The 27013-nt window shown below is 42.1% G+C and overlaps 1 protein-coding gene across 2 annotated transcripts; it reads right to left on the bottom strand.

Annotated features, from left to right (window-relative positions):
- Positions 1-1153: 1153 nt before the first annotated feature.
- LOC110523574 (suppressor APC domain-containing protein 2) lies at positions 1154-26831 on the bottom strand. Of its 2 annotated transcripts, none has more exons than XM_021602380.2 (6): positions 25550-26831; positions 10563-10693; positions 5809-5955; positions 4975-5079; positions 4506-4625; positions 1154-4239 (listed from the first exon to the last, which is right to left on the bottom strand). In XM_021602380.2, exons 1-6 carry the CDS (start codon positions 26358-26360, stop codon positions 4111-4113), a joined length of 1443 nt encoding a protein of 480 aa, XP_021458055.1. In that variant the 5' UTR covers positions 26361-26831; the 3' UTR covers positions 1154-4110. The 2 variants fall into 2 exon arrangements, with proteins under 2 accessions (XP_021458055.1, XP_021458056.1); XM_021602381.2 differs by having other exon boundaries at positions 4506-4622.
- Between the last annotated feature and the right edge of the window lie 182 nt (positions 26832-27013).

The following is a 27013-nucleotide window of genomic DNA, read 5'->3' as shown; positions in this document are numbered from 1 at the left end:
TAGTTAGTCTCTGAGAGAGAGATGAACAGCAGAGGAAAACTGCCCTTGGAGTCTCTGACTCAATATGCTTAGTTGTTGCTGCTTTGGGTGCCATTTTAATTAGTGGGAATTCATGCTTCAAGTGGAATCAGTGGACTCTAAGATAATCGTAATTAATTAGGAATGTTCATGGTTGTTGTTGTTGTATTTCAAGCTGGTGAAATGTAGAGCAATACAAAATGTGAATGTCATATGTTCATTGTTAATTTGCTCTATAGTTACTACATATATAATATATTTTAAACTCATGTCTCTAATGAATAAACCCCGCTGTCTCACCATTTCTAAAACTTTGGCAAGACATTCCACCAATTCCAATCAAGTTTTTCCTGAGAATTATATGCCCAGGACAAACAGAATTATATTCATTATTAAAATCTCCTCCACTGGATCTGACCTAATAAAATCCAAGGGTACAAAATGAATATTGGATGAATTATGTCACACAGTGAGAACGTAGTAGGGCATTTCCTAATCGGATGGTTATCTGTGAGGCAAGAGCCCCCTACTCAACTTCAATGGGTGTCATTGATCTGTCAGAGAAGCCACATGTATTATTTCTCAACAGAGAAGATACAAAGATCTCTATCTGAGAGTTGACTATATAGCTTCTAGCAATCTGGAAGTGGTGCCTAATATTCTCAATGATATTCTTATTGATAGACAGATCATTAAGCATGGCAGATCTTCTGGTTAGTTACACTGTGTGTCTGTCCATCCCTCCTGTTACAATAACACACAATCAAAGGTTATTCATCTCAACCTGTCTATCAACTTGGCACTGGTGACTTTTATATTTGATGAGAATGGACAATTTGGAAACAAAATCAGTCATAACCTTTCAGTGCTAGTGTATATGTGTGTGATTATGTAATAGTGCTATTAACAAGCAACAACAGACATAAGGAGTTATACAATAGAAGGGGAACAAAGTGTATCAGATGAGGATGTATCAGTCAATCTCTCTCTAGACAGACCTCTCTCCACCATGCAGGAGAAACACATCACATCTCATGGAATACCTGTTCTCTTCCTCACTGACATACTTACATCCAGACATTTGTGTACCAGCAGTTTTAAGATTCTAGATTTTCCTTAGACACCCCGCACTGGCAAACATTGTTTGAGACTACGTTGTTCCCATAATGTAAACATTGTTTGAGACTACGTTGTTCCCATAATGTAAACATTGTTTGAGACTACGTTGTTCCCATAATGTAAACATTGTTTGAGACTACGTTGTTCCCATAATGTAAACATTGTTTGAGACTACGTTGTTCCCATAATGTAAACATTGTTTGAGACTACGTTGTTCCAATAATGTAAACATTGCATCGACATGGCTCTTTGATAGATGTTTCCGATTTCTAAATTTAACCCAGGTTCCAACTACAAAATCAACAACAAGGTTTGGTTGATTTCGATTTGAATTCATGTTTTCTGACAACTCAATCAAATATTAATACAAATGTGTCATTTTTTCCCAGTGTGCTGTCCATATAAACATTTGTTTAACCAAAGTAAGTCTTTTTTCAATTTTACTTCATTTTCTAAATGTTTGCCGTGCTGGAGAAGAGGTTGGAATATTAATTGAGGAGTAATATGAAAGGTCTAGGCTCCCAACTGTGCCATGTAAAACATGACTTGGAGACATCTGCACCCAACAGCTTTTCAGTCAACATCCTATAACACCCCCCTGAATAGAGGTGACCTCTTTCTAAATCAAGTAAACTTTGTGCAACAAGAGGCAATATATCAAATCTTCAAAACCCTCTACCACTGATGACTGCCATCTGGATTGACCCTGTAATTACAAAGGAATAGAAGAGTGAAGTCAAAGTGATCCCAAGGTGAAACACGACACGATAAATAAAAAGGGGGCCTGATTATAGCACCTTATGGTCAAGTTCATTTTACTGTTAAGTGGGAATACTTAAATAGAAAGAGGAAAGGATAGCGAGGCATTCACTAACATGCAATGTGAAGCAAGATAATCACAAGACCAAAGACATAAAATCAAACAGGGGAGACAGCTAGGCAGTCAGTCACAGCAGAGAGTATTTATATGCAGACATCACAACAGTACCTAATAAGAGTTGCATTGCAAAATCATTACATAGTTGCGTTAAATAGCAATTACTGCCACTAAAAAACATCTTGTCAATTAGAAATGTAAGAGGATTCAAGATTGAATGGGCCCAGTTGACTATGTGGTTTATGAGGCCACTGGTTTAGATTCTGGTTCGGTGGGACCATTATGAGCACAGCATTGAAAGAGCAGCAGTACCTATGCTTGGTTTTAACCTCTCAGCGAACCAGGTCTCACAAAGCACATTCTGTTCATCCTGTACTAACATGGCATTACTCATTTTTGACACAAAGACTCTGAGACACCTCTGTAGGAAGGCAGCGAGGAAGTGGCACTATAAAGCCAGTCTCGCATGAATCATTACAGCACATTACATTACATTTGAAGTCTATCAACCAAGGAGGACTCGTTTTTTTCCCACTAGCCAATCCAACATTACTCTTCTCTGAACCCTGTCCCGTTCCAGTGGTCCCTCTGCCACCAGGGACCAGGGCTCAAACACATTCAGAAAATACCAATCCTTCTCATCTTCAAGTCTCTTCTACGTGCAAACTTCTCTCCTACCCTCTCCTCTACTAGGTCTCCTTGGCTTGTAGGACGTGTTACTTTTCTAGTGCTCTCAATACATTCCCTTCAAGGGAAACAAAACAACAGTTACATGCTCCGCTTCTGTTATACTCTTAAGATGATGGGTAATTAAGCAATAAGGCCCAAGGGGGTGTGGTATATGGACAATATACCACGGCTAAGGGCTGTTCTTACGCACGACGCAAAGCGTGCCTGGATATAGCCCTTAGCCTTGGTATATTGGCCATTTACCACCAACTCCCCACCAACCCCCAAGGTGTCTTATTGCTATTATAAACTGGTTAACAACGTAATTAGAGCAGTACAAATAAATGTTTTGTCATACCCGTGATAATCGGTTTGATATACCATAGCTGTCAGCCAATCAGCATTCAGGGTTTAAACCACCCAGTTTATAATAGACTATATATACTAGTGCTTCACATCATGTGTATTTGGCTCACTTAAGGGTACAAAGAGTGACAATCAGTAAATGAGATACTATATAGTCATGTTGTCATCCTTAGGGAAAGGGGGATACCTAGTCAGTTGTCCAACTGAATGTATTCAACTGAAATGTGTCTTCCGCATTTAACCCAACCCCTCTGAATCAGAGAGGTGCGGGGGCTGCCTTAATCGACATCCACGTCTTCGGCGCCCAGGGATGGGAAAAGCTCTATAGAAACCAGTAAGCTCCTCCAGGTCAGGAGAGCCCAGCTTCTCATCATACCAACCATTTCAATTAGGTTTGAGATACACAAGTGGATATATTGGAATACAAGGGGAGAAATATCTACCAAAGTATGACTGAGATCAAAGTATCTGGAATAAATGTTTCATAAAAGAAATACATTTTGTGTGGTGTGTGTCCAATGGAACCCCTCCAACTAATGCATTTGTACAGGAGCTGTTGTCATGGTGATTGTCAGGGATCCAGTAGCTCCATGTAGGGGTTTGAGATTTAGTTCATGATGTCCAATCAAATAGCTTATACTGTGATGGGAGGGAAGTCTGGAAAGTCTGGTAAAGTCTGGTCCAATAAGGTAGGATCCTAGTGGATCACAATAGATCCTTGGAGTATTTCGAGGGGGAGTAGAATCCTGGGTAGGTCCCAGTTAGGAATGGTTAGACTATGGTGTTCCAGGCTTTCTGCCCAGTGGGTGAGGTATCAGAGGACGGTGGACTTGGGAGTCTCTTTCCTCTGGGAGAGGTCGGCCCAGATTAGTGTACAGGCCATTTATTGGAGTTGTCAGTTGGGGAGATCCAGAGGGTGTGGTCAAGTGGGGGGGTCAAAGTTCAAGGTGCTTTCATCATGCCAGGAGTGGTGAGTTGAGTCTGATACAGTTGTCTTGTTGTGAGTGGAGGGGGGTCAGATAGAGCTGGAGACCACTACAGTTGTATTATGGTGTCTGTATTCAGATGAAGGTGGAGTCCATGGTACTGCTGTCATGCGTGCTCCGGGCGCGAGCCTCAAACAGCTGTTTGATCAGAGCAGACTTCTCCTGCTCCAGCTGAGTGATGCGCTCACTCTTATCAGTCACCTCCTGCACCAGGGTAGAGAGGGATGGAGGGATGGAGAGAGGAGGAGTGGTAGAGGAGGAAATGAGGAGGGGAGACATGGACCGGGGAGAAGAGAGTTTAAACAAGCTTTTATTGTGCATTTAAGGAGTGTACATACAGAGCTTCGATGCAGCAGAGAGAAGAGAAGAGATAGGTAGAGGTTAGACGATCATAGAGGGACAGTGGGGACGGATACAAATACAGTATATACAGTACATTTAATTGACATCTAACAGTATCTTCAGTTTACCTGGGTGAGAAGGCGGTTCTGGTCCTTCAGTCTCTGAATGGCTTGTGGTGGGGCAGTGGCAGGAGGCTGGGAGCTGGAGGAGATTGCTGTGGGCTGGGTGCCAGAGAATGGGAAAGACTGCTAAGAGGGAGAGAGAGAAATACATTATTCACCATTATTTACCATGTTTCAGTAAAGACTCCAGTGTTTAGGGTTGACTATACTCTCTGTCTAAAACATAGAAAGAACTTTCAACATATAATTGCCACTGAGAGGATTTCAGTAAGAGTTTTCCTCTTACTGGAACTTGAACTTAGAAACTGAACTTAGAAATTGAACTTAGAAATTGAACTTAGAAATTGAACTTAGAAATTGAACTTAGAAATTGCACAATTATATGAGACAACCATTCCTCATAGGGCAGTGAGGAGGCTGAGTTACACACAGTCAGGTAATATGTCTTCTTTCAAGGTGAATCATCAATATTCACCATTCCAGAGCAGGAAATGAGGTCATTAAGGCAGCGGTTAGCTTCCTGCAGCTTGGGAAGCAGAACATCCATGCGACTTTGATTCTGGGATTCTGTGAAGAAATCCTGGTGGGAGAGAGAAAGAGAGACAGTAAGAACTAGACAGTTTCAGATCATTTATATATTATCCATACCTATTGTACTGCATTATACTGTACATGACCTGGGTCATCTTCATTAGGACATATTCATATTTTTTTACTTGTAATTTAAAAAAAAATATATATATATACAGTATATATATATATATATATATTTTTACTCCCTTTTCCCCGCACAATTTAGATCTTGTCTCATCGCTGCAACTCCCCAACGGGCTCAGGAGGCAAAGGTTGAGGCATGAATCCTCTGAAACTTGACCCGCTAAACCACAATTCATGACACCCACACGCTTAACCCGGAAGCCAGCCACACCAATGTGTCAGAGGAAACACCGTCCAACTGACAACCGAGGTCAGCCTGCAGGCGCCCGGCCCGCCACAAGGAGTCACTAGAGCACGATGAGCCAAGTATAGCCCCCCCAGCCAAACCCTCCCCTAACCCGGACAATGCTGGGCCAATTGTGCGTCATCCTATGGGACTCCCGATCACGGCCGGTTGTGATACAACCTGGGATGGAACCCAGGTCTGTAGTGACACCTCTAGCACTGTGATGTAGTGCATTAGACCGCTGTGCCTCTTCGGAGGCCCTTGGGACATATTCATTTTTAAAATGAAAATGGACAAGTCCAGGAGGTAGTCCCTCCCTGTTTCAGTTTGTTTTCTTCTGTTTGCTGCCTAATGAACAGTCCTTACCGTGCAGTGGTTGCTCTGGCCCACGTGTCTCTGTCTCTCTGTGACATTGTGGATCTGGTTCTGGTACCACTCTCTAGCCCGCTCCACCACCTCCAGACCAGCCAGCAGAGAGTCCTTCTCCTGTTCCAACTCCTTCATCTGCTTCAGCTGGAGCAAGAGGGAGTCAACATCTATCTCACTATGATCATCAACTTGGGTCACTAACCTGAAGTCATTTGGCGACTCTGTGTGCTTGCTGCTTGCTCCTCAAGCTTAGACTCATCCTGAGTCTAAAAAAAGGGGTCCCTAATTTACAATTATCCCAGGGTAAATGTTGTGTAATAGCTAAGGTGCATGTCACATTTATGATGGTCAAAAATCTACATCTCTACATGTTGTCCTGAGACAATGGCCCAGGGCCAATTGTGCCAGCATTGTACCCTGACCTCAAAAGGAAGAGCAATATTCATAGGAGCAATCAGCCCAGCGCCATGGCAACCGTGCATAGACCTAAGAATGGGTAAACAGTAGCCACTCCAACAGGCCGTCCTGTCCCAGTGGCAGGCAGACAGCATTGAGTTCTGCTGACCATCTTATCCTCCAGTGCCACAGCACAGCACAGGCCCCATTCCTGGCATTCAGCCACCTGATGTGTCATCCACTCTCTCTATACACTATCACTGTTGGGAAAACCATGTCTGTACAAAGGCCTATTTCCCAATGACATAAACCAACCAGCATTGTCAAAGTGTGCTGATACTGTTGTTGTTATCTGATCTGGACTATAACCAGCCAGGATAAACCTCTTGTGCCATCACTGCATACTAAACACATTTCCCCTTTCAGCTCTGGCCCTGCTGGGTTGAATGGGACCTGCAAAAAGAGGACAGAGGAGAGGAGAAAGAGAGATGAAAGAGAGAGAGAGCACGGAAAGACGGAGAGGGGTGGCGGGGGATTGTGGCTGGAATTAGGCGTGACCCAGTGTCAGGCTGTGTGTTTGTGTGGTGGGCCACAGGCAGGGCAGCTCTGTAGAGAGAGGGGGGAGGTGCAAGGGGAATGATAGAAAAGTTAGAGAGGGGAGAGGGGGTACATGTCCCAGCTAGCTGACAAGGCTAACATCACCCGTGTTAAAATGACAAAGTATACAACACCAAGAATGGCATGACACTGATGATGTTGTCATATCTAAAATCACTTTTTAAATTTTTTTTTACCTATAATTAACTAGGAAAGTCAGTTAAGAACAAATTCTTATTTACAATGACGGCCTACCAGGGAACAGCGGGTTAACTGCCTTATTCAGGGACAGAACGACATATTTTTACCTTGTCAGTTCGGGGATTCAATCCAGCAACCTTTCAGTTACTGGCCCAACGCTCAAACCACTAGGCTACCTTCCGCCCCAGAGTTTCCTGCAGTCATATGTTCTGGTGCCACTCAGGCAGTTAAATGATTGATTGGGGACCTCTATGTAGTTGAATGTGATTGCTTTTATTAAATATGTTTATTTTAATTGTGTACACACACATATGTATGTTTTATTATGATGTTTTTATTGGAATGTAAACAGGGCTCTCTTGTAAAATATATATTTAATCTCAATGTGACTCCCTGTTCAAATAAAGGTTAAAAAAATAAAACTCAGCAGATCGTTCCACAAAAATCTGTGGAGACTGAAAGGATCTCTAGTGTTATCCACTCCTGAGACTGGGTTTGGTAACTTGTGATTTTAATGAAGTTACATATGAAGGGAGTTTCTGGAACATTGCTTTTTCTCTTACAGACAGAGAGGTCCATCCCACATTTTTATACAGACTACAATGATGAGTCCTAAAATTGTCCCCTGTGATAAAACGGATTGCAGGGGTTGCCACATGCATACAGTGCCTTGCGAAAGTATTCGGCCCCCTTGAACTTTGCAACCTTTTGCCACATTTCAGGCTTCAAACATAAAGATATAAAACTGTATTTTTTTGTGAAGAATCAACAACAAGTGGGACACAATCATGAAGTGGAACGACATTTATTGGATATTTCAAACTTTTTTAACAAATCAAAAACTGAAAAATTGGGCGTGCAAAATTATTCAGCCCCCTTAAGTTAATACTTTGTAGCGCCACCTTTTGCTGCGATTACAGCTGTAAGTCGCTTGGGGTATGTCTCTATCAGTTTTGCACATCGAGAGACTGACATTTTTTCCCATTCCTCCTTGCAAAACAGCTCGAGCTCAGTGAGGTTGGATGGAGAGCATTTGTGAACAGCAGTTTTCAATTCTTTCCACAGATTCTCGATTGGATTCAGGTCTGGACTTTGACTTGGCCATTCTAACACCTGGATATGTTTATTTTTGAACCATTCCATTGTAGATTTTGCTTTATCTTTTGGATCATTGTCTTGTTGGAAGACAAATCTCCGTCCCAGTCTCAGGTATTTTGCAGATTCCATCAGGTTTTCTTCCAGAATGGTCCTGTATTTGGCTCCATCCATCTTCCCATCAATTTTAACCATCTTCCCTGTCCCTACTGAAGAAAAGCAGGCCCAAACCATGATGCTGCCACCACCATGTTTGACAGTGGGGATGGTGTGTTCAGGGTGATGAGCTGTGTTGCTTTTACGCCAAACATAACGTCTTGCATTGTTGCCAAAAAGTTCAATTTTGGTTTCATCTGATCAGAGCACCTTCTTCCACATGTTTGGTGTGTCTCCCAGGTGGCTTGTGGCAAACTTTAAACGACACTTTTTATGGATATCTTTAAGAAATGGCTTTCTTCTTGCCACTCTTCCATAAAGGCCAGATTTGTGCAAAATACGACTGATTGTTGTCCTATGAACAGAGTCTCCCACCTCAGCTGTAGATCTCTGCAGTTCATCCAGAGTGATCATGGGCCTCTTGGCTGCATCTCTGATCAGTCTTCTCCTTGTATGAGCTGAAAGTTTAGACGGACGGCCAGGTCTTGGTAGATTTGCAGTGGTCTGATACTCCTTCCATTTCAATATTATTGCTTGCACAGTGCTCCTTGGGATGTTTAAAGCTTGGGAAATCTTTTTGTATCCAAATCCGGCTTTAAACTTCTTCACAACAGTATCTCGGACCTGCCTGGTGTGTTCCTTGTTCTTCATGATGCTCTCTGCGCTTTTAACGGACCTCTGAGACTATCACAGTGCAGGTGCATTTATACGGAGACTTGATTACACACAGGTGGATTGTATTTATCATCATTAGTCATTTAGGTCAACATTGGATCATTCAGAGATCCTCACTGAACTTCTGGAGAGAGTTTGCTGCACTGGAAGTAAAGGGGCTGAATAATTTTGCACGCCCAATTTTTCAGTTTTTGATTTGTTAAAAAAGTTTGAAATATCCAATAAATGTCATTCCACTTCATGATTGTGTGCCACTTGTTGTTGATTCTTCACAAAAAAATACAGTTTTATATCTTTATGTTTGAAGCCTGAAATGTGCAAAAGGTCGCAAAGTTCAAGGGGGCTGAATACTTTCGCAATGCACTGTATAAACAATATCACCTAAATCCAATACAGGGAGAAGCATATAAACAATATCACCAAAATCCAATACAGGGAGAATACAGGGAGAAGATTTCTCCTATTTTCAATACTGAGGCATGATTTATTTCTATATAATGTGCATGGGGCTAGTCTACACAGCAGCTCCAAACAGTACAAACTACCATACAACTGCTAGAGCATTAACATGACAACTAGGGGTTTACATGTTATCAACAAGACACAACCTGATACAAACCCACACTAGCACTATCCACTGGCACTGTTCACTAGCTTCAACAACTCATTAACCACAGACACACAACAGAACTGTCAAACATTCAGCTAGTTGACAACTTGTTATCTCTCTCTGACTCTGCTCATAACTCCATAGTTAAATATTGACACAGCTTGACATGCATCTGGAGTGGGTAGTAGACATATATATACATGGAAACTCCTCAATGGCCAGTCTAAATATCCTTCCTTCTCTTCGTCTCTCCTGTAATTGTTCTCACTCACCCAAAGGAAAAAGTGCAGCGCCTTGCTGCTGTACAGACTGCTGCTGAGAGGGATGAAGACAGTGGTGTAGGCTGCCCAAACTGCTGTCCAGGTTGGGCCGGGTGGACCAAGCGAGTCCCCTGCTTCCAGGCCCCTGGGTCCGACCCGGCTCATTACCATGTGGACAGGCAATCAGAGGGTGGAGGAGGGAGGGGGAGGGGGAGCAGCTCCCTCTACAACTCAACACAGAGAAAGAGTGGAAGGAGAAAGGAAAAGACAGAGAGAGAGGGAGAGAGAGTAGGGTTCAGAGAAATGAGAGGCAGGGGGAGAGAGAAAGAGAGAGAGGGAGAGAGGAAGAGAGAGAGAGAGAGAGAGAGAGAGAGAGAGAGAGAGAGAGAGAGAGAGAGAGAGAGAGAGAGAGAGAGGAGGCATGGAAGGGGGGCAGGAGATTGGGAGGGCAACAGTAGGGGAGGGGTTGGACTGAGAAAAAATGGGGAGGGAAGTAGGGAGAGGGGTGGAATGGTGGGTGTTGGCCAACAGAAACAAAGTGCCAGAGAGCAGTAGAAGTCTGCACAGAGCAGAAAGGCCTGTTTATATATGGAACTGTTCCTCAGCTCTCAGCTCCACCCTCTAGAACATCACCAGCGTTGAGAACATGGTTGTTTGACTGCCTCTCTTAAATCTGTGCAACAGTGTGTGTGTGTGTGTGTGTGTGTGTGTGTGTGTGTGTGTGTGTGTGTGTGTGTGTGAGTGTGCACGCGTGTACGTACCATTCCGTAACCCACTCCGTTGGTGATGGTGTGGCGTCTCTGCTCATCCCGGCTCCGCCCATGGCGTCTGGAGGCAGTGAATCCTGTGGCTGATTCACTCTGGGACCTCGGCAAACCAGCCTCCACAATACCTGGACCAGAGAGAGGGCAGGAAGGGGTGGTCACCAACTGACTTCCAGATCTTGTCTGGAACACAGGTATCAACTGTCTGGTTAGTACATTGTACAGTGAGCTCCAAAACTATAGGGACAGTGAAAATTCTGTTGTTTTGTCTCTGTACTCCAGCACTTTGGATACAATGACTATGAGGTTAAAGTGCAGACTGTCAGCTTTAATTTGATGGTAATTTCATCCATATTGGGTGAAATGTTTAGAAATTACAACACTTTTTGTACATAGTCCTCCCATTTTAGGGGACCAAAAGTATTGAGACAAATTCACTTATATGTGTATTAAAATAGTAAAAGGTTAAGCATTTAGTTTCATATTCATAGCACACAATGACTACATCAAGCTTGTGACTTGGCTGTTTTTTGGGGGGGAGGTGGATCAGCTTTAATATTGCGGGTAGATTGTTGCTTCCATCAATGTTAATTGTCTGCATCATTTCCAATCTCCCATATATATTTTTGGTATATATATATATATTCCACCCAATATATATATATTTATATATACATACAGTACATACATACATATACATAACCACACATATATATATATATGTGTGGTTATATATATATATATATATATATATATATATATATATATATATATATATATATATATATATATATAAAAGCATTCATACATATACACATATATATATGCATACATACACATACATTTATACATACAGTTGAACTCGGAAGTTTACATACACTTATGTTGGAGTCATTAAAACTCATTTTTCAACATTGTTTTTTCAAAATTTTTCAACATTCAATATTGTTAACAAACTATAGTTATGGCATGTCAGTTAGGACATCTACTTTGTGCATGACACAAGTCATTTTTCCTACAATTGTTTACAGACAGATTATTTCACTTATAACTCACTGTAGAAGTTTACATACACTAAGTTGACTGTGCCTTTAAACAGCTTGGAAAATTCCAGAAAAGTATTGAATGGCTTTAGAAGCTTCTGATAGGATAATTGACATCAATTGAGTCAATTGGAGGTGTACCTGTTGATGTATTTCAAGGCCTACCTTCAAACTCAGTGCCTCTTTGTTTGACATCATGGGAAAATCCAAATAAATCAGCCAAGACCTCAGAAAATAAATTCTAGACCTCCACAAGTATGGTTCATAGTTGGGAGCAATTTCCAAACGCCTGAAGGTACCACGTTTTGTCTCCTAGAGATTAATGTACTTTGGTGTGAAAAGCGCAAATCAATCCCAGAACAACAGCAAAGGACCTTGTGAAGCTGCTGGAGGAAACAGGTACAAAAATATCTATATCCACAGTACGAGTCCTATACCGACGAGTCCTATACCGACATAACCTGAAAGGCCGCTCAGCAAGGAAGAAGCCACTGCTCCAAAACCGCCATAAAAAAGCCAGACTACGGTTTGCAACTGCACATGGGGACAAAGATCGTACTTTTTAGAGAAATGTCCTCTGGTCTGATGAAACAAAAATATAACTGTTTGGCCATAATGACCATGTTTGGAGGAAAAATGGGGAGGCTTGCAAGCCGAAGAACACCATCCCAACAGTGAAGTATGGGGGTGGCAGCATCATGTTGTGGGAGTGCTTTGCTGCAGGAGGGACTGGTGAACTTCACAAAATAGATAGCATCATCAGGAAGGAAGATTATGTGGATATATTGAAGCAACATTCAAGACATCAGTCAGGAAGTTAAAGCTTGGTCGCAAATGGGTCTTCCAAATGGACAATGACCCCAAGCATACTTCCAAAGTTGTGGCAAAATGGCTTAAGGACAACAAAGTAAAGGTATTGGAGTGGCCATCACAAAGCCCTGACCTAAATCCTATAGAAAATTTGTGGGCAGAACTGAAAAAACGTGTGCGAGCAAGGAGGCCTACAAACTTGACTCAGTTACACCAGCTCTGTCAGGCGGAATGGGCCAAAATTCACCCAACTTTTTGTAGGAAGCTTGTGGAAGGCTACCCGAAACGTTTGACCCAAGTTAAACAATTTAAAGGCTACGCTACCAAATACTAATTGGGTGTATGTAAACTTCTGACCCACTGGGAACGTGATGAAAGAAATAAAAGCTGAAAGAAATAATTCTCTCAACTATTATTCTGACATTTCACATTCTTAAAATAAAGTGGTGATCCTAACTGACCTAAGACAGGGAATTTTTCCTAGGATTAGATGTCAGGAATTGTGAAAAACTGAGTTTACATGTATTTGGCTAAGGTGTATGTAAACTTGTATATATACATACACACACACTTTTTTAAAAGAATATACCTTCCTTTATTATTTCCAAACCCTACCCCCCTCCCGCAATTGGAGTAAACTAATAAACAATAACACTTCCAGCTTATGCATACTAATCACATTTTACAGACACAATCTATTTTACAATAGTTATATTTTGTTTGTTTTTGGTCCTGGCCTCTATTTCTGATGTCCATCCAGTTTGATTTCTATTTGCCATATATTTGTAACTGTGCTATTTCACAAAAGTTCTGAACCTATATACATTTTACAGACCCCGTATGTTTTTACATTGGTTATCTTGTTGTTATTAGTCTCATCATTCAGCTCCATTCAACCCCTCCCATCTATCTCTTAACACCATCAATATTGGATTTCTATTTGCCATACATTTTTCAACTGTGCTGTGATGCTTCACAAAAGTACTGAACCTTTTATTCTCATAGTTTCTACAGATTGTAAATTAAAGAAAAATTTTTGCTAAAATAAATATTATTTTAATAATCCATTGACTATGACTTTTCAAATCACCCAGTATTGCTATCTGTAGTGTTAGTTCTAGGTAAATGTTGCAATTCTTCATCCATTCCTGGACCTGGACACGCTACATATGGACAGTACCAAAATACATGATCTAATGACTCTGCCTCCTCACAGCAAAATCTGCAGAGCTGGGAAGATTGTATCCCCCATATATATAACATTCTATTGGTTTCAAGAATTTTGTATAATCATTTAAATAGAAAATTCTAAGTTTTGAATCCGGCGTCGTTTAGCGTGTCAATTCATAAACCATGTGCCATGGAATTGGTACATCAAAAATTTGTTCCCAACTATTTTGCAATTTATATGGCACAGCTGTCAATTTTTTGGTCCTTAAATGGAACTGGTATATATTTTTATTTATCACAGTTTTCTTTAACAAATGATGGTCTTTAATGCAGGGCGGCAGGGTAGCCTAGTGGTGTTGGGCTAGTAACCGAAAGGTTGCAAGTTCAAATCCCCGAGCCGACAAGGTACAAATCTGTCGTTCTGCCCCTGAACAGGCAGTTAACCCACTGTTCCTAGGCCGTCATTGAACATAAGAATTTGTTCTTAACTGACTTGCCTAGTTAAATAAAGGTAAAATAATAAATAAATAAAAAATGCAGGGCCCCCTTCTACCTGCCTCCTCCCTTTTTTGTGGTAATGCTGCAACTAGTTGGTTGTAATTTTGGATAGAGCAGACATTTCCTTGCTCGTTTTGTTTGTGTTTCAGATTATTTTGTGCCCAATAGAAATGAATGGTAAATAATGTATTGTGTCATTTTAGATTCACTTTTATTGTAAATAAGAATAGAATATGTTTCTAAACACTTCTACATTCATGTCGATGCTACCATGATTACGGATAATCCTGAATGAATCATGAATAATGATGAGTGACAAAGTTACAGATGCACAAATATCATACTCCTCCAAATAATTCTAACCTCCCCTGTTATTGTAATGGTGAGAGGTTAGCATGTCTTGGGGGTTTGATACTTGTGCATCTGTAACTTTATCACTCGTCATTATTCACGATTCGTTCAAATTACAGCTGACAGTCTGCACTTTAACTTCATAGTCATTGTATCATTTCAAACCCAAAGAGCTGGAGTACAGAGCCAAAACAACAAGAAAAATGTGTCACTGTCCCAATACTGTTGGAACTCTGTATATGCTTCTGGGTACCCATCACCTAACACATTAAATGAAAACATAACCATTTGTAAGGAATAACATAAACTTTAGGTACATGTTAGTGTTTGGGTATCTTTGCTCTTATATAATGTTAGTATCAAATACATAGAGCTAGGTGGACATGAAAGCCAGGGACGAGAGAAGTTCTGACTCGCTCTGTTGTGTTCAGTGGATGAAGGTTTTTATCTACAGTGGCAAGAAAAAGTATGAGAATCCTTTGTTTATACATGGATTTCTGCATAAATTGGTCATAAAATTTGATCTGATCTTCCTCTAGGTCACAACAATAGACAAACACAGTCTGCTTAAACTAATAACACACAAACAATTATAGGTTTTCATGTCTTTATTGAACACACCGTGTAAACATTCACAGTGCAAGGTGGAAAAAGTATGTGAACCCTTGAATTTAATAACTGGTTGATCCTCCTTTGGCAGCAATAACCTCAACCAAACGTTTTCTGTAGTTGCGGATCAGACCTTCACAACGGTCAGGAGGAATTTTGGACCATTGCTCTTTACAAAACTGTTTCAGTTCAGCAATATTCTTGGGATGTCTGGTGTGAACTGCTCTCTTGAGGTCATGCCACATCATCTCCATTGGGTTGAGATCAGGACTCTGACTGGGCCACTCCAGAAGGCATATTTTCTTCTGTTGAAGCCATTCTGTTGTTGATTTACATCTGTATTTTGGGTCGTTGTTGCATCACCCAACTTCTGTTGAGCTTCAATTGGCGGACAGATAGCCTAACATTCTCCTGCAAAATGTAATGGCGCCAGAAAGGATGGCTACCGTTTCATGGGCTCTTAACCAACCATGCTATTTTGTTTGTTTTTTCACATTTTTTGTAACTTATTTTGTACATAATGTTGCTGCTACCATTGTTTTTGCCCGAAAAGAGCCTCTGGAAATCAGAACAGTGATTATTCACCTTGATCTGCTGACGCGTGGCTAATCTGTCCTTGCCATCCGTACTACTGGCCAACGCACAATCGCTGGAAAATAAATTGGACGAGCTAAATGCATGTATATTCTTCCAACAGGACATTAAAAACTGTAATATCTTATGTTTCACTGAGTTGTGGCTGAACAACGACATGATTAACATACAGATGGCGGGTTACACACTGCATAGGTATGATAGAACAGCAGCCTCTGGTAAGACAAGGGGTGGCAGTCTATGCATATTTGTAAACAAAAGCTGGTGCACGATATCTAAGAAAGTCTCAAGGTTTTGCTCGCCTGAGGTAGAGTATCTCATGATAAGCTGTAGACCACACTATCTACCTAGAAAGTTTTCATCTGTATTTTTCATAGCTTTCTACATACCACCACAGACTGGCACTGGCACTAAAACCGCACTCAACGAGCTGTATACCGCAATAAGCAAACAGAAAAATGCTCATCCAGAGGCGGCGCTCCTAGCGGCTGGGGACATTAATACAGGGAAACTTAAATCTGTTTTACCTGATTTCTATCAGCATGTTAAATGTGCAACCAGAGGGGAAAAAACTCTAAACCACATTTACTCCACACACAGAGACGCGTACAAAGCTCCCCTTCGCCCTCCATTTGGCAAATCTGACCATAATTCTATCCTCCTAATTCCTGCTTACAAGCAAAAATTAAAGCAGGGTGCATCGGTGACTCAGTCAATAAAAAAGTGGTCAGATGATGCAGATGCTAAGCTACAGGACTGTTTTCCTAGCACAGACTGGAATATGTTCCGGAAGCTTATAAGAAATCCTGATTTGCCTGATCTGATGAACAATCAAACAGGCAAAGTTTCAACACAGGACTAAGATCGAATCATACTACACCGGCTCCGACACTCATCGGATGTGTTAGTATCACCATTACAGACTACAAAGGGAAGCACAGCTGAGAGCTGCCCAGTGACACGAGCCTACCAGACAAGCTAAATAACTTCTATGCTCGCTTCGAGGCAAGTAACACTGAAACATGCATGAGAGCATTAGCTGTTCTGGATGACTGTGATCACGCTCTCCGCAGCTGATGTGAGTAAGACCTTTAAACGGGTCAAGATTCACAAGGCCGCAGGGCCAGAAGGATTACCAGGACGTGTACTCTGAGCATGCGATGACCAATTGGCAAGTGTCTTCACTGACTTTTTCAACCTCTCCCTGTCTGAGTCTGTAATACCAACATGTTTCAAGCAGACCACCATAGTCCCTGTGTCCAAGAACACTAAGGTAACCTGCCTAAATGACTATCGACCCTTAGCACACACATCTGTAGCCATGAAGTGCTTTGAAAGGCTGGTCATGGCTCACATCAACACCATTATCCCAGAAAACCTAGACCCACTCCAATTTGCATACCGCCGCAACCGATCCACAGATGATGTAATCTATTGCTCTCCACACTGCCCTTTCACACCAGGACAAAAGGAACATCTATGTGAGAATGCTATTCATTGACCGCAGCTCAGCATTCAACAACATAGTGCCCTCAAAGCTCATCACTAAGCTAAGGACCCTGGGACTAAACACCTCCCTCTGCAACTGGATCCTGGACTTCCTGCATGCTCAGTCCCCTCCTGTACTCCCTGTTCACTCATGACGGCACGGCCAGGCACGACTCCAACACCATCATTAAGTTTGCCGATGCCATAACAGTGGTTTGCCTGATCACCAACAATGATGACACAGCCTATATAGAGGAGGTCAGAGACCTGGCAGTGTGGTGCCAGGACAACAACCTCATCCTCAATGTGATCAAGAATAAGGAGATGATTGTGGACTACAGGAAAAGGAGGACAGAGCACGCCCCCATTCTCATCGATGGGGCTGTAGTGGAGCAGATTGAGAGCTTCACGTTCCTTGGTGTCCACATCACCAACAAACTAACATGGTCCAAGCACACCAAGACAGTCGTGAAGAGGGCACAACAACTCCTATTCCCCCTCAGGAGACTGAAAAGATTTGGCATGGGTCCTCAGATCCTCAAAAGGTTCTACAGCTGCACCACCGAGAGCATCCTGACTGGTTGCATCACTGCCTGTTATGGCAACTGCTTGGCCTCCGACCGCAAGGCACTTGGGCCAAGCTTCCTGCCACCCAGGACCTCTATATTAGGAGTTGTCAGAGGAAGCACCAAAAAATTGTCAAAGTCTCCAGCCACCCTAGCCATAGACTGTTCTCTCTGCTACCGCACGGCATGCTGTACCGGAGTGCCAAGTCTAGGTCCAAGAAGCTTCTAAACAGCTTCAACCCCCAAGCCATAAGTCTCCTGAACATCCAATCAAATGACTACCCAGACCATTTGCACCCCCCCCCCTATTTTATGCTGCTGCTACTCTGTTATTATCTATGCATTAGTCACTTTAATAACTCTACGCACATGTATATATTACGTCAATTACCTCGACTAACCGGTGCCCTCGCACATTGACTCTATACCGGTGCCCCCTGTATATAGCCTCACTATTGTTATTTTACTGCTGCTCCTCAATTACTTTTTACTTCTTAAGACTGCATTGATGATTAAGGGCTAAGGGCTTGTGAGTAAGCATTTTACTGTAAGGTCTACTACACCTGTTGCATTCGGCGCATGTGACAAATACAATTTTATTGTATTAGAAAATGTCTTGATAAACTTGGGAATTCCTTTTTCCGTCAATGGTAGCAAGCTGTCCAGGCCCTAAGACAGCAAAGCAGCCCCAAACCATGATGCTCCCTCCACCATATTTTACAGTTGAGATGAGGTTTTGATGTTGGTGTGCTGTGCCTTTTTTTTCCACACATAGTGTTGTGTTCCTTCCAAACAACTCAACTTTCATCTGTCCACAAAATATTCTACTGTAGTGCTGTGGAACATCCAGGTGACTATTGCAAATTTCAGACGTGCAGCAATGGGTTTTTTTGGACAGCAGTGGCTTCTTCCGTGGTGTCCTCCCATGAACACCATTCTTGTTTAGTGTTTTACGTATCGTAGACTCGTCAACAGAGATGTTAGCATGTTCCAGAGATTTCTGTACATCTTTAGCTGACACTCTAGGATTCTTCTTAACCTCATTGAGCATTCTGCGCTGTGCTCTTGCAGTCATTTTTGCAGGACGGCCACTCCTAGGGAGAGTAGCAACAGTGCTGAACTTTCTCTATTTATATACAATTTGTCTTACCGTGGACTGATGAACATCAAGGCATTTAGAGATACTTTTGTAACCCTTTCCAGCTTTATGTACTTCTACACCTGCATTGCTTGCTGCTTGGGGTTTTAGACTGGGTTTCTGTACAGCACTTTGAGATATCAGCTGATGTAAGAAGGGCTTTATAAATACATTTGATTTGATTATACAAGTGAACAATTCTCTTTTGTTTGAAGCATGGTTCACATCAGGCAAATTTGAGTTTGAATCACCAGAGATAACATCAGACTAACACATTATCACCACAAACCCACCCCAAATCTTGTGAGTGTGTGTGTGTCTCACTGACAATGATGAGACAGCCTATAGGGAGGAGGTTAGAGACCTGGCAGTGTGGTGCCAGGATAACAAGCTCTCCCTCAACGTAATCAAGACAAAGTAGATGATTGTGGACTACAGGTAAAGGAGGTCTGAGCACGCCCCTATTCTCATTGACGGGGCTGTAGTGGAGCAGGTTGAGAGCTTCAAGTTCCTTGGTGTCCACATCACCAACAAACTATTATGGTTCAAACATGCCAAGACAGTCGTTAAGAGGGCACAACAACTCCTTTTCCCCCTGGCATGGGTCCTCAGATCCTCAAAAAGTTATACAGCTGCACCACTGGTTGCATCACCAACTGGTATGGCAACTGCTCGGCCTCCGACCGCAAGGCACTACAGAGGGTAGTGTATACGGCCCAGTACATCACTGTGGCCAAGCTTCCTGCCATCCAGGAACTCTATACCAGGCGGTGTTAGAGGAACCCCATAAAATTTGCCAAAGTCCTCAGCAAGCGGTACCGGATTGCCAAGTCTAGGTCCAAAAGGCTCCTTAAAAGCTTCTACCCCCAAGCCATAAGACTCCTGAACAGCTAATCAAATGGCTACCTGGACTATTTTCATTGTCGTCCCATATTTCCATTACGCTGCTGCTACTCTGTTTAATATCTATGCATAGTTACTTTACCTCTACCTACATGTACATATTACCTCAATTAAACTGTGCCACCGCTCAATGACTCTGTACCGGTACCCCCTGTATATAGCTTCGTTACTGATATTTTATTGTTGCTCTTTAATTATTTGTTATTTTTCTATTTTCTTCTTTTTATTTATTTTCAGTTTATTTGAGTAAATACTTTCTTTTTTTTTAACTGCATTGTTGGTTAAGGGCTTGCAAGTAAGCATTTCACTGTAAGGTCTACACCTATTGTATTTGGCACATGTGACAAATAGAATTTGATTTGATATTGTGTGAGACATCCTGCAGTGCCTATGGTGGCCACACGAGGAAGCTAACCTCCCTGCTAACCAATATCAACTGAGAGACAAGAGGTTTCCCTCTGGTTGTTTTGAATGTGGACAATTTACATTTCTGAGGGGGGAGATGAGAAGAAAATGCAAGTTCAGGTGATAACAGAGCAGGAAAAACATGATACTCTTCCATGTTGTGTCATGACTCCCAGAAATCCTGTTAATCGGTAACTGGATATAATTCCTTGAGGGCAGAAGTATGTGGGGTTCAGAGTGGCCAAATATGTAAGGAGAAATATGTAAAGCTCCTAGTTTAGTGTTTCTATATAGTCTTCAAGTTGGACTCTGGCACCCGAAGAGGATATTGTTTACCAGTGTATGTAAGCCTCATTTGCACACCTTATAACAGCATTGCTAATTGAAATGGTTTCCTCTGTCGATGTGCCATTTCCCATTTGGTCTAAACACATAAACACAACATGTATTGTTTTTCCATTCTAGCAGCAAGAAATTGTGATGAAAAACTTTTTTGATTGTACAGCAGTGGAGAGGTTAGTTTGAGGGAGCATGTGAGAAAGAGCCAGTCAGTGAGAGAGAGTATAGAGAAGAGAAAGAGCGAGACAGTGGGAGAGACAGCAAGAAAGATAGTTAGTTAGTATTGAAATCATCATATCAGGGTCAGAATCTGCCCTACAGAGTATGAATGCTGCTCAGCTGAAGATAAGATGGTGACCCACAGGGGAACCTGTAGGCTTATTCTATCACACTCAACTGATCTAGACTCAGCTCATTTTATTTGCACTCATTATAGAGTCTCTTTAACACTTGGATAGAAGGCTAACAATAGTTTAACATTTACCGTAGCATTGTCTATTATTAACTCAGTGTTGATGGAAATATTGACATTATCAAATATGGCACTGACTTTGCCTGTGCTACATTCCTAACTCTGTTGTGCTGTGAATGAATAACATTCCAGGCAGTTGAGGGACGTCTTTATAGTAGTTTCTATTGCTCCATGCATCCACAGGTTGTCTTGAGCAGTAACGGCTGACAAAGAATGTCCCTCCTGTACTCTGCGCCTCTCTCTCTCTCTCTCTCTCTCGCTCTCTCTCTATCTCGCTCTCTCTCGCTCTCTCTCTCTCCAGAGCCAGTTTTTCCTGAGGTGAGTTGTTCCTCACACCTCACAGCTAATCTGCAGTCAGACAGGTCAGGAAGGCAAGCTCTGACAGGCTCTCTCTCTCTCTCTGTCCAACCACTTCCACACAGCCTCCTCCGCCTGTCTGGCTGCCTACAGCTCACTGCTCAGATACACAAAGATAGAACAGCAGGATCTGCAGCCATGAAAAATGTTAAATCTTTCCTAATGTTTAGAGCATCATATAGCATGGATGTCATTTCACCCACACAGTGATGCTGTCCAGAAGCTGCCTTTAAAAGCGTGGGAATTATTTTCCAGTGCTCCAGAGGAATGATAATTGTTATTATGCCTTTAATTCAGCATAACCTTGGCAGGACACTAAAGCATTGGGGTCAGTAGCTCTGTAAACCATAGCCCACAATCCAGCACCAGCCACTGGCCCATTACCCTGCTCCAATACCACATCAGCCTCTTCACTGAGTACCACAGGGGCAGCCGTGACCTCTATCCATGGTTGTGGACATCCCCCAAGAAGAGACAGCATCCCAAATGTCACTCTATTCCCTATATAGTGCACTATGTATATAATAGGGTGCCAGAGAGAGAGGGAGTGCAGGGTAATGGCCGCTTCTTCAGGGGTGGGCAGGATTTCACAGCTGCCGTGCCTCAATTACCCTGCGTGTGGTAATCTGCTCTAATCCAGCGGGTTTGCTGGGGGAGTTAACATCACCATTCACCACACTTTCCAATCCCATGTACAGGCTCCTCTAGAGTGGCTATGTGGCACTGACGTAAGTAGCTATCCAGGGCCTCCAGGCTGCTTCTTCACGGACATGTCACAGTTATAGCTTCAGACATTCCCAGTTATACAGACAGACAGGCTTGGATTCAGCAAGGCCATTAGAGAGAGAGAGAGAGAGAGAGAGTGTGTGTGAGAGAGTGAGTGAGAAAGTGTGTGTGTGTGTGTGTGTGTGTGTGTGTGTGTGTGTGTGTGTGTGTGTGTGTGTGTGTGTGTGTGTGTGTGTGTGTGATGCATGTGACAAAGCAGGATTTTCTCCATGGCTTTCCCGACCTCGGTGAACACAGGCCAGTCTAATGAGGGCACCGGGAAAGGACCAGTAACGGTTGGGCTGATGATCCCGTTAGCAGCAGTCCAAACCCCAGTCTAAACTCTGGCTAAGCATCCTGAGGAATTTGAGACATGATCTGTGACTCACGCTGGACAAGTTGGAGGCCAATTACTCAATTACACACTTTTCACTGGAGCGGAGAGATTTAAAAGGCATACCAGGGCTTTGAAATAATGGTGGTTAGTTAGCTGAGCTCACCCATTAGTAAAATACCAGCGAGTGTGGAAGGATTGACCCCTAGCTGTGGTCCCTAGCTGTGGGCTCTGGTTCTCTGTTCTAATGTGGCAATTTGGCAGTGGTTCCAGTGGTTCAATGGCTAGAAAATGTACAGCAGCGGTGTGGCTGGTCTTATCATCTTCACATAGAGGGAGAGAACAAACAGCTAAGTTATTGAAGAGAGCTGTCCATAAACACTGACACTAGCAGTATGTGTGTAGTGTAGGGTAAGGTTTGGTGTTAGCATGTGTGTAGGTGAGGTCAAATTAGAAGTTACAAGGCTGTGATGACAAGCTCAGAGTAGGCACCTTCACACTAAAAGAAAGGATGTGATCAAAAGATCTGGGAATCAGTTAGCTGACTGAAAATGGAGCCTATTGCACAGTACTTGTCCTGCACTGTAAAAAGTAGGACGGCACAGTTCTTCATCTGAAGTGTTTTTTCTGATTGGTATGATCCAAAATTACGCTTTGGTTCTTTCAACTTATTCAATTAGTCTGAAATCAAATAACGACTTTGACAGATCAATGTGATTTTGGAGGCTTGGCCCTATTGGGGCTGTGGCTTTCAGTTTGTTATTTTTGGCCACCTGTGAGAGTGAATGTCATTCCAGGTAATGTGTTCTGTTTTTTATTATTTTATTATTATATGTTGACTGCCAGCACTGAATCTTAAATGGAAAATCCACTCAAAAACTAACTTTTGGTATCTTTTTCATTAGTCCACTATTGATACAGTCCCAAAATGTTTTGCATGTCAGCAGTCAAGATTTTAAGATATTGGACTTTCAAGAAAAGTGGATTGGTCACTATTGTCTAGACATGTACAGTACACAGCTATCTAGCTAACATTAACAGTTTTACCTACCTGCAGATTCATACTCTATCATTTCATGCATAGTGGCTAGCTATGACAATCCATTTGTACTGTAGCTATGGGCTGGGATTATGGTTCATTGTTTAGCTAGCTAGCTGGCTACATGTCTAAACAAAAGACTCTACTTCGCAATAGAATGATTACATGACCCATCAAGTTAGCCAGGTATGTCTGGGGGTGGTTACGGACATCTATTGTATATCATGAACATGTGTACTGTACATGTCTAGACAATAGTGACCCATCCACTTTTCTAGATGTGGTTGGGGGTGATTATAGCGTTTCTTTCACATGACCTATCAACTTCGACAAGTGTCTGGGTAAGCATCATCTAATAGGCTAATTATAGAATATAAATAAAATATTTTTATCTGGACACTTTCAAAGTCAGATTAGGATATAGGCCAAGTACTAGATGAAGTGTATTTTTACCTGGAGTTTTGTAAAGAGATAGGTGGGGCTAAGGCTTAAGGGTGTGTGAACGATGCTGAATAGGTGTAGACAAAGACGAGCTCTCCAGTAGGTGTACCAAAACATTCAAGGGACATTTTCTCAAAAGTGGGGTTACAAGTTTGTCAACTTTCAAAGCAGAATTGCTTTCTCATTGTTTCTCAACTGCAGTGTATGATGTACCATTTTGTAGCTCTGAATCTCTACTTTTATTCAATGTAAAAAATGTTAAAAAAAATATTTAAAAAAGCCATTTCAAATGTTACTAGTCTACATAAGGCTAGTGGAGGCGGTGGATCACACATAGGGGCGGCAGGGTAGCCTAGTGGTTAGAGCGTTGGACTAGTAACCAGAAGGTTGCGAGTTCAAACCCCCGAGCTGACAAGGTACAAATCTGTCGTTCTGCCCCTGAACAGGCCGTCATTGAAAATAAGAATTTGTTCTTAACTGACTTGCCTGGTTAAATAAAGGTAAAATAAAAAAATAAAAAAAATAGCCAATATTGACTTTGCAGCTGGCCCATCTAGAGGAAATCGCTCAGTTCTGCCTCCAGGGCAAGATTCATGACAATAAACGTCAACCTGCGAGACTGCATGCATCAAGAGCTCAGAGGGCAGCTGACAAAAAAAAAGTGGAAAAAGTACCCAATTTTCCTACTTGTGTAAAAGTAAAGATACATTAATATAAAATGACTCAAGTAAAAGTGAAAGTCACCCAGTATAATACTACTTGAATAAAAGTCTAAAAGTATTTGGTTTTAAAAATACTTAAATATCAAAAGTAAATGTATTTGCTAAAATATTCTTAAGTATCAAAATTAAAAGTAAAGGTATAAATAATTTAAAATTCCTTATATTAAGCAAACCAGACGGCACCATTTTAGTGTTTTTAAAATGTACAAATAGCTAGGGGCACACTCCAACACACAGACATCATTTACAAACGAAGCATTTGTCTTTAGTGTGCCCAGAGGATCAGAGGCAGTAGGGATGACCAGGGATGTTCTCTTGATAATCATTCAAAATGTAATGACTACTTTTGGTGTCAGGGAAATGTATGGAGTAAAAAGTACATTATTTTCTTAAGAAATGTAGTTCAGTAAAAGTAGTCAAAAATATAAATCGTAAAGTACAGATACCCCAAAAAAGCAATTTAAGTAGATATTTAATGTATTTTTACTTAAGTACTTTACACCACTGATTTAGTTTGATGATAAACATTTTGTAACCTGGAACTTAACCTGTTGTGCTGCAGCGGTTTAGTGAGAGGATGTCTGTGTGTCTGGTATAGCGATGATAAGTGCTCGTGTGTGTGTTTCATACTCCTCTATGTCCACACCTGGGTCAATGAGACTGAGACAGCAGAATAGCCCTGGCCGGTTTACAACCCACTTGATCTCATTACTGAGTGACGATCAATGAGCTTTACATCATTGAGTCTTTCCCGATCGCTTACCCTAGTGAGAAACAAAATACACCCATGGAGAGAGACAGCGAGAGAGAGAGAGAGAGGTGGATGACTGGTCCTGATCTTAGATAATTAATCTGTCCTGCAGACCCACTCAATACTCATTCAGATATGTATTTAATTTATCACAATGTGAAATCAATCAAGAGTGACATTCAAACTTACTTGGTTTTTGGAGGCTTGGTGACTCGAGCGCAAGGGACTCTATGGACCTCACCCGACTCTGCTGTGGATGCGCTTGCTTCACCATTCGAACCGAATCTTCTCGATACGAACCGCTTTCGAGCACAATGGGAATCCGTTCCAAACTTCTGCCTGATCTCTCATAACCCGCATTGGTGTACCGCACGGGGCCACCTGCGGCAGAGGTGACTGGGTATCCAGTGTTCCCCTCCTCATGTCTGGACCGACTCTGAAGTGAGGACGCGCGGTTGTGATGCGTTTTGTTGGTCCCGTTGCTCGGATCCAGTGGAATAACTTTGTTTTCAATCCGAGTTCCGACAGAGCAGGCAGAAAGCGGGGCTGGTTTTTGCGCTGGCAGATGGTGCTGTTTAGAGTGCGGGTGTTCCGGGTGCACGGCAGACGGGCCCTTCATTTGGTTGTTGTTGTCCGGGTTCAGCATGGAGTATCGCAGCCCCGCCACGAAGCGCTCAAATGTCAGGCAACCATGCGGTGGGGCCACCCGCCTCAGGCACTCCAGCACCCCGCCGGGCAAATCATGAGTATCTGCCCCTTGCCATCGACTCTCAATCTCCGATATGTGCACATACCCTCTCTTCCCGTCATCAAGGATGTCAAAGAGTGTCCTCAAACTGTGTAAAAATGCTTTGGGTAACCCATCTGTTGAATATTCCGTGTCTTTAGGCTGCATTTTACCGGTTCTGCTTGTCTTGCCTTCTCTTCTTGTGCCAATCCTACCGTAAATTGTCGATGACCCGTTCAATTTGCACCTCCGATCAGTCACTATCAGAGCCATTCATTTGTCAATCGTTGAACTGAATAATGGCAAACTCAAACCTCACCAAGATATATCTTATAACGTGGTTATAAAGTCGTATTACTTTGCGCGTGATACAACAACTATTCGTTTGTAATAAGTAGCCTAGCCTACTATATTTATTCAAAATTAATTATAAATTCTACCCATTTCTCTTTATGCCTTCCATTGACGAAACACTGCTTTCCTTTGCAGCTCCAGGATACTTTTTTTCAACTGGACAGTCCTTCAAACGTCTGCGCAGATTTGTCTAGGGACACAGCCATTGGTCATCGTCAGAATTGCCGTGCGCTTATTGGTAGGAACTTGTGGAAGGTAGAAGTTTGAGTTGTGCTTTTGTTATTCATTGAGCCGGACGTTATTCGCCCAAGGATTCATACCCTACCCACTTAATGAGTCAGGAAATATGTGTGTTTACCCTACATCTGGGTCTAATTGTAAAAAAAAAAAAAAAAAGGCAGTCTTTATCCAAGATGTTTACAATAATGGTTATACATAGTAATAGGCGTATGATACATTGTAGCCTATGAGTGATACATTGTAGATTAGAGCATTGTATCACCACTATATTCCATAAATAAAACACTTTCAACTGACTAAGCCACTAATATTTCACATTGTTTAACATATAG

The sequence above is a fragment of the Oncorhynchus mykiss genome, chromosome 5, assembly GCF_013265735.2.
Source record: "Oncorhynchus mykiss isolate Arlee chromosome 5, USDA_OmykA_1.1, whole genome shotgun sequence".
Lineage (NCBI taxonomy): Eukaryota > Metazoa > Chordata > Actinopteri > Salmoniformes > Salmonidae > Oncorhynchus > Oncorhynchus mykiss.
Note: the sequence above shows the minus strand (reverse complement) of the source record. Positions and strands in the feature narration are given on the sequence as shown.

What these genes read in the sequence shown, in the direction of transcription:
- LOC110523574 (XM_021602380.2), bottom strand. Translation starts at nt 26,360, where the DNA reads ATGGCTCTGATAGTGACTGATCGGAGGTGCAAATTGAACGGGTCATCG. An exon ending in TCATTTCCTGCTCTGGAATG is followed by an intron (nt 4,626 to 4,974) that starts GTGAATATTGAT and finishes TCTCCCTCTTAG; the next exon opens with CAGTCTTTCCCATTCTCTGG. An exon ending in AGAACCGCCTTCTCACCCAG is followed by an intron (nt 4,240 to 4,505) that starts GTAAACTGAAGA and finishes ACCCTGGTGCAG; the next exon opens with GAGGTGACTGATAAGAGTGA.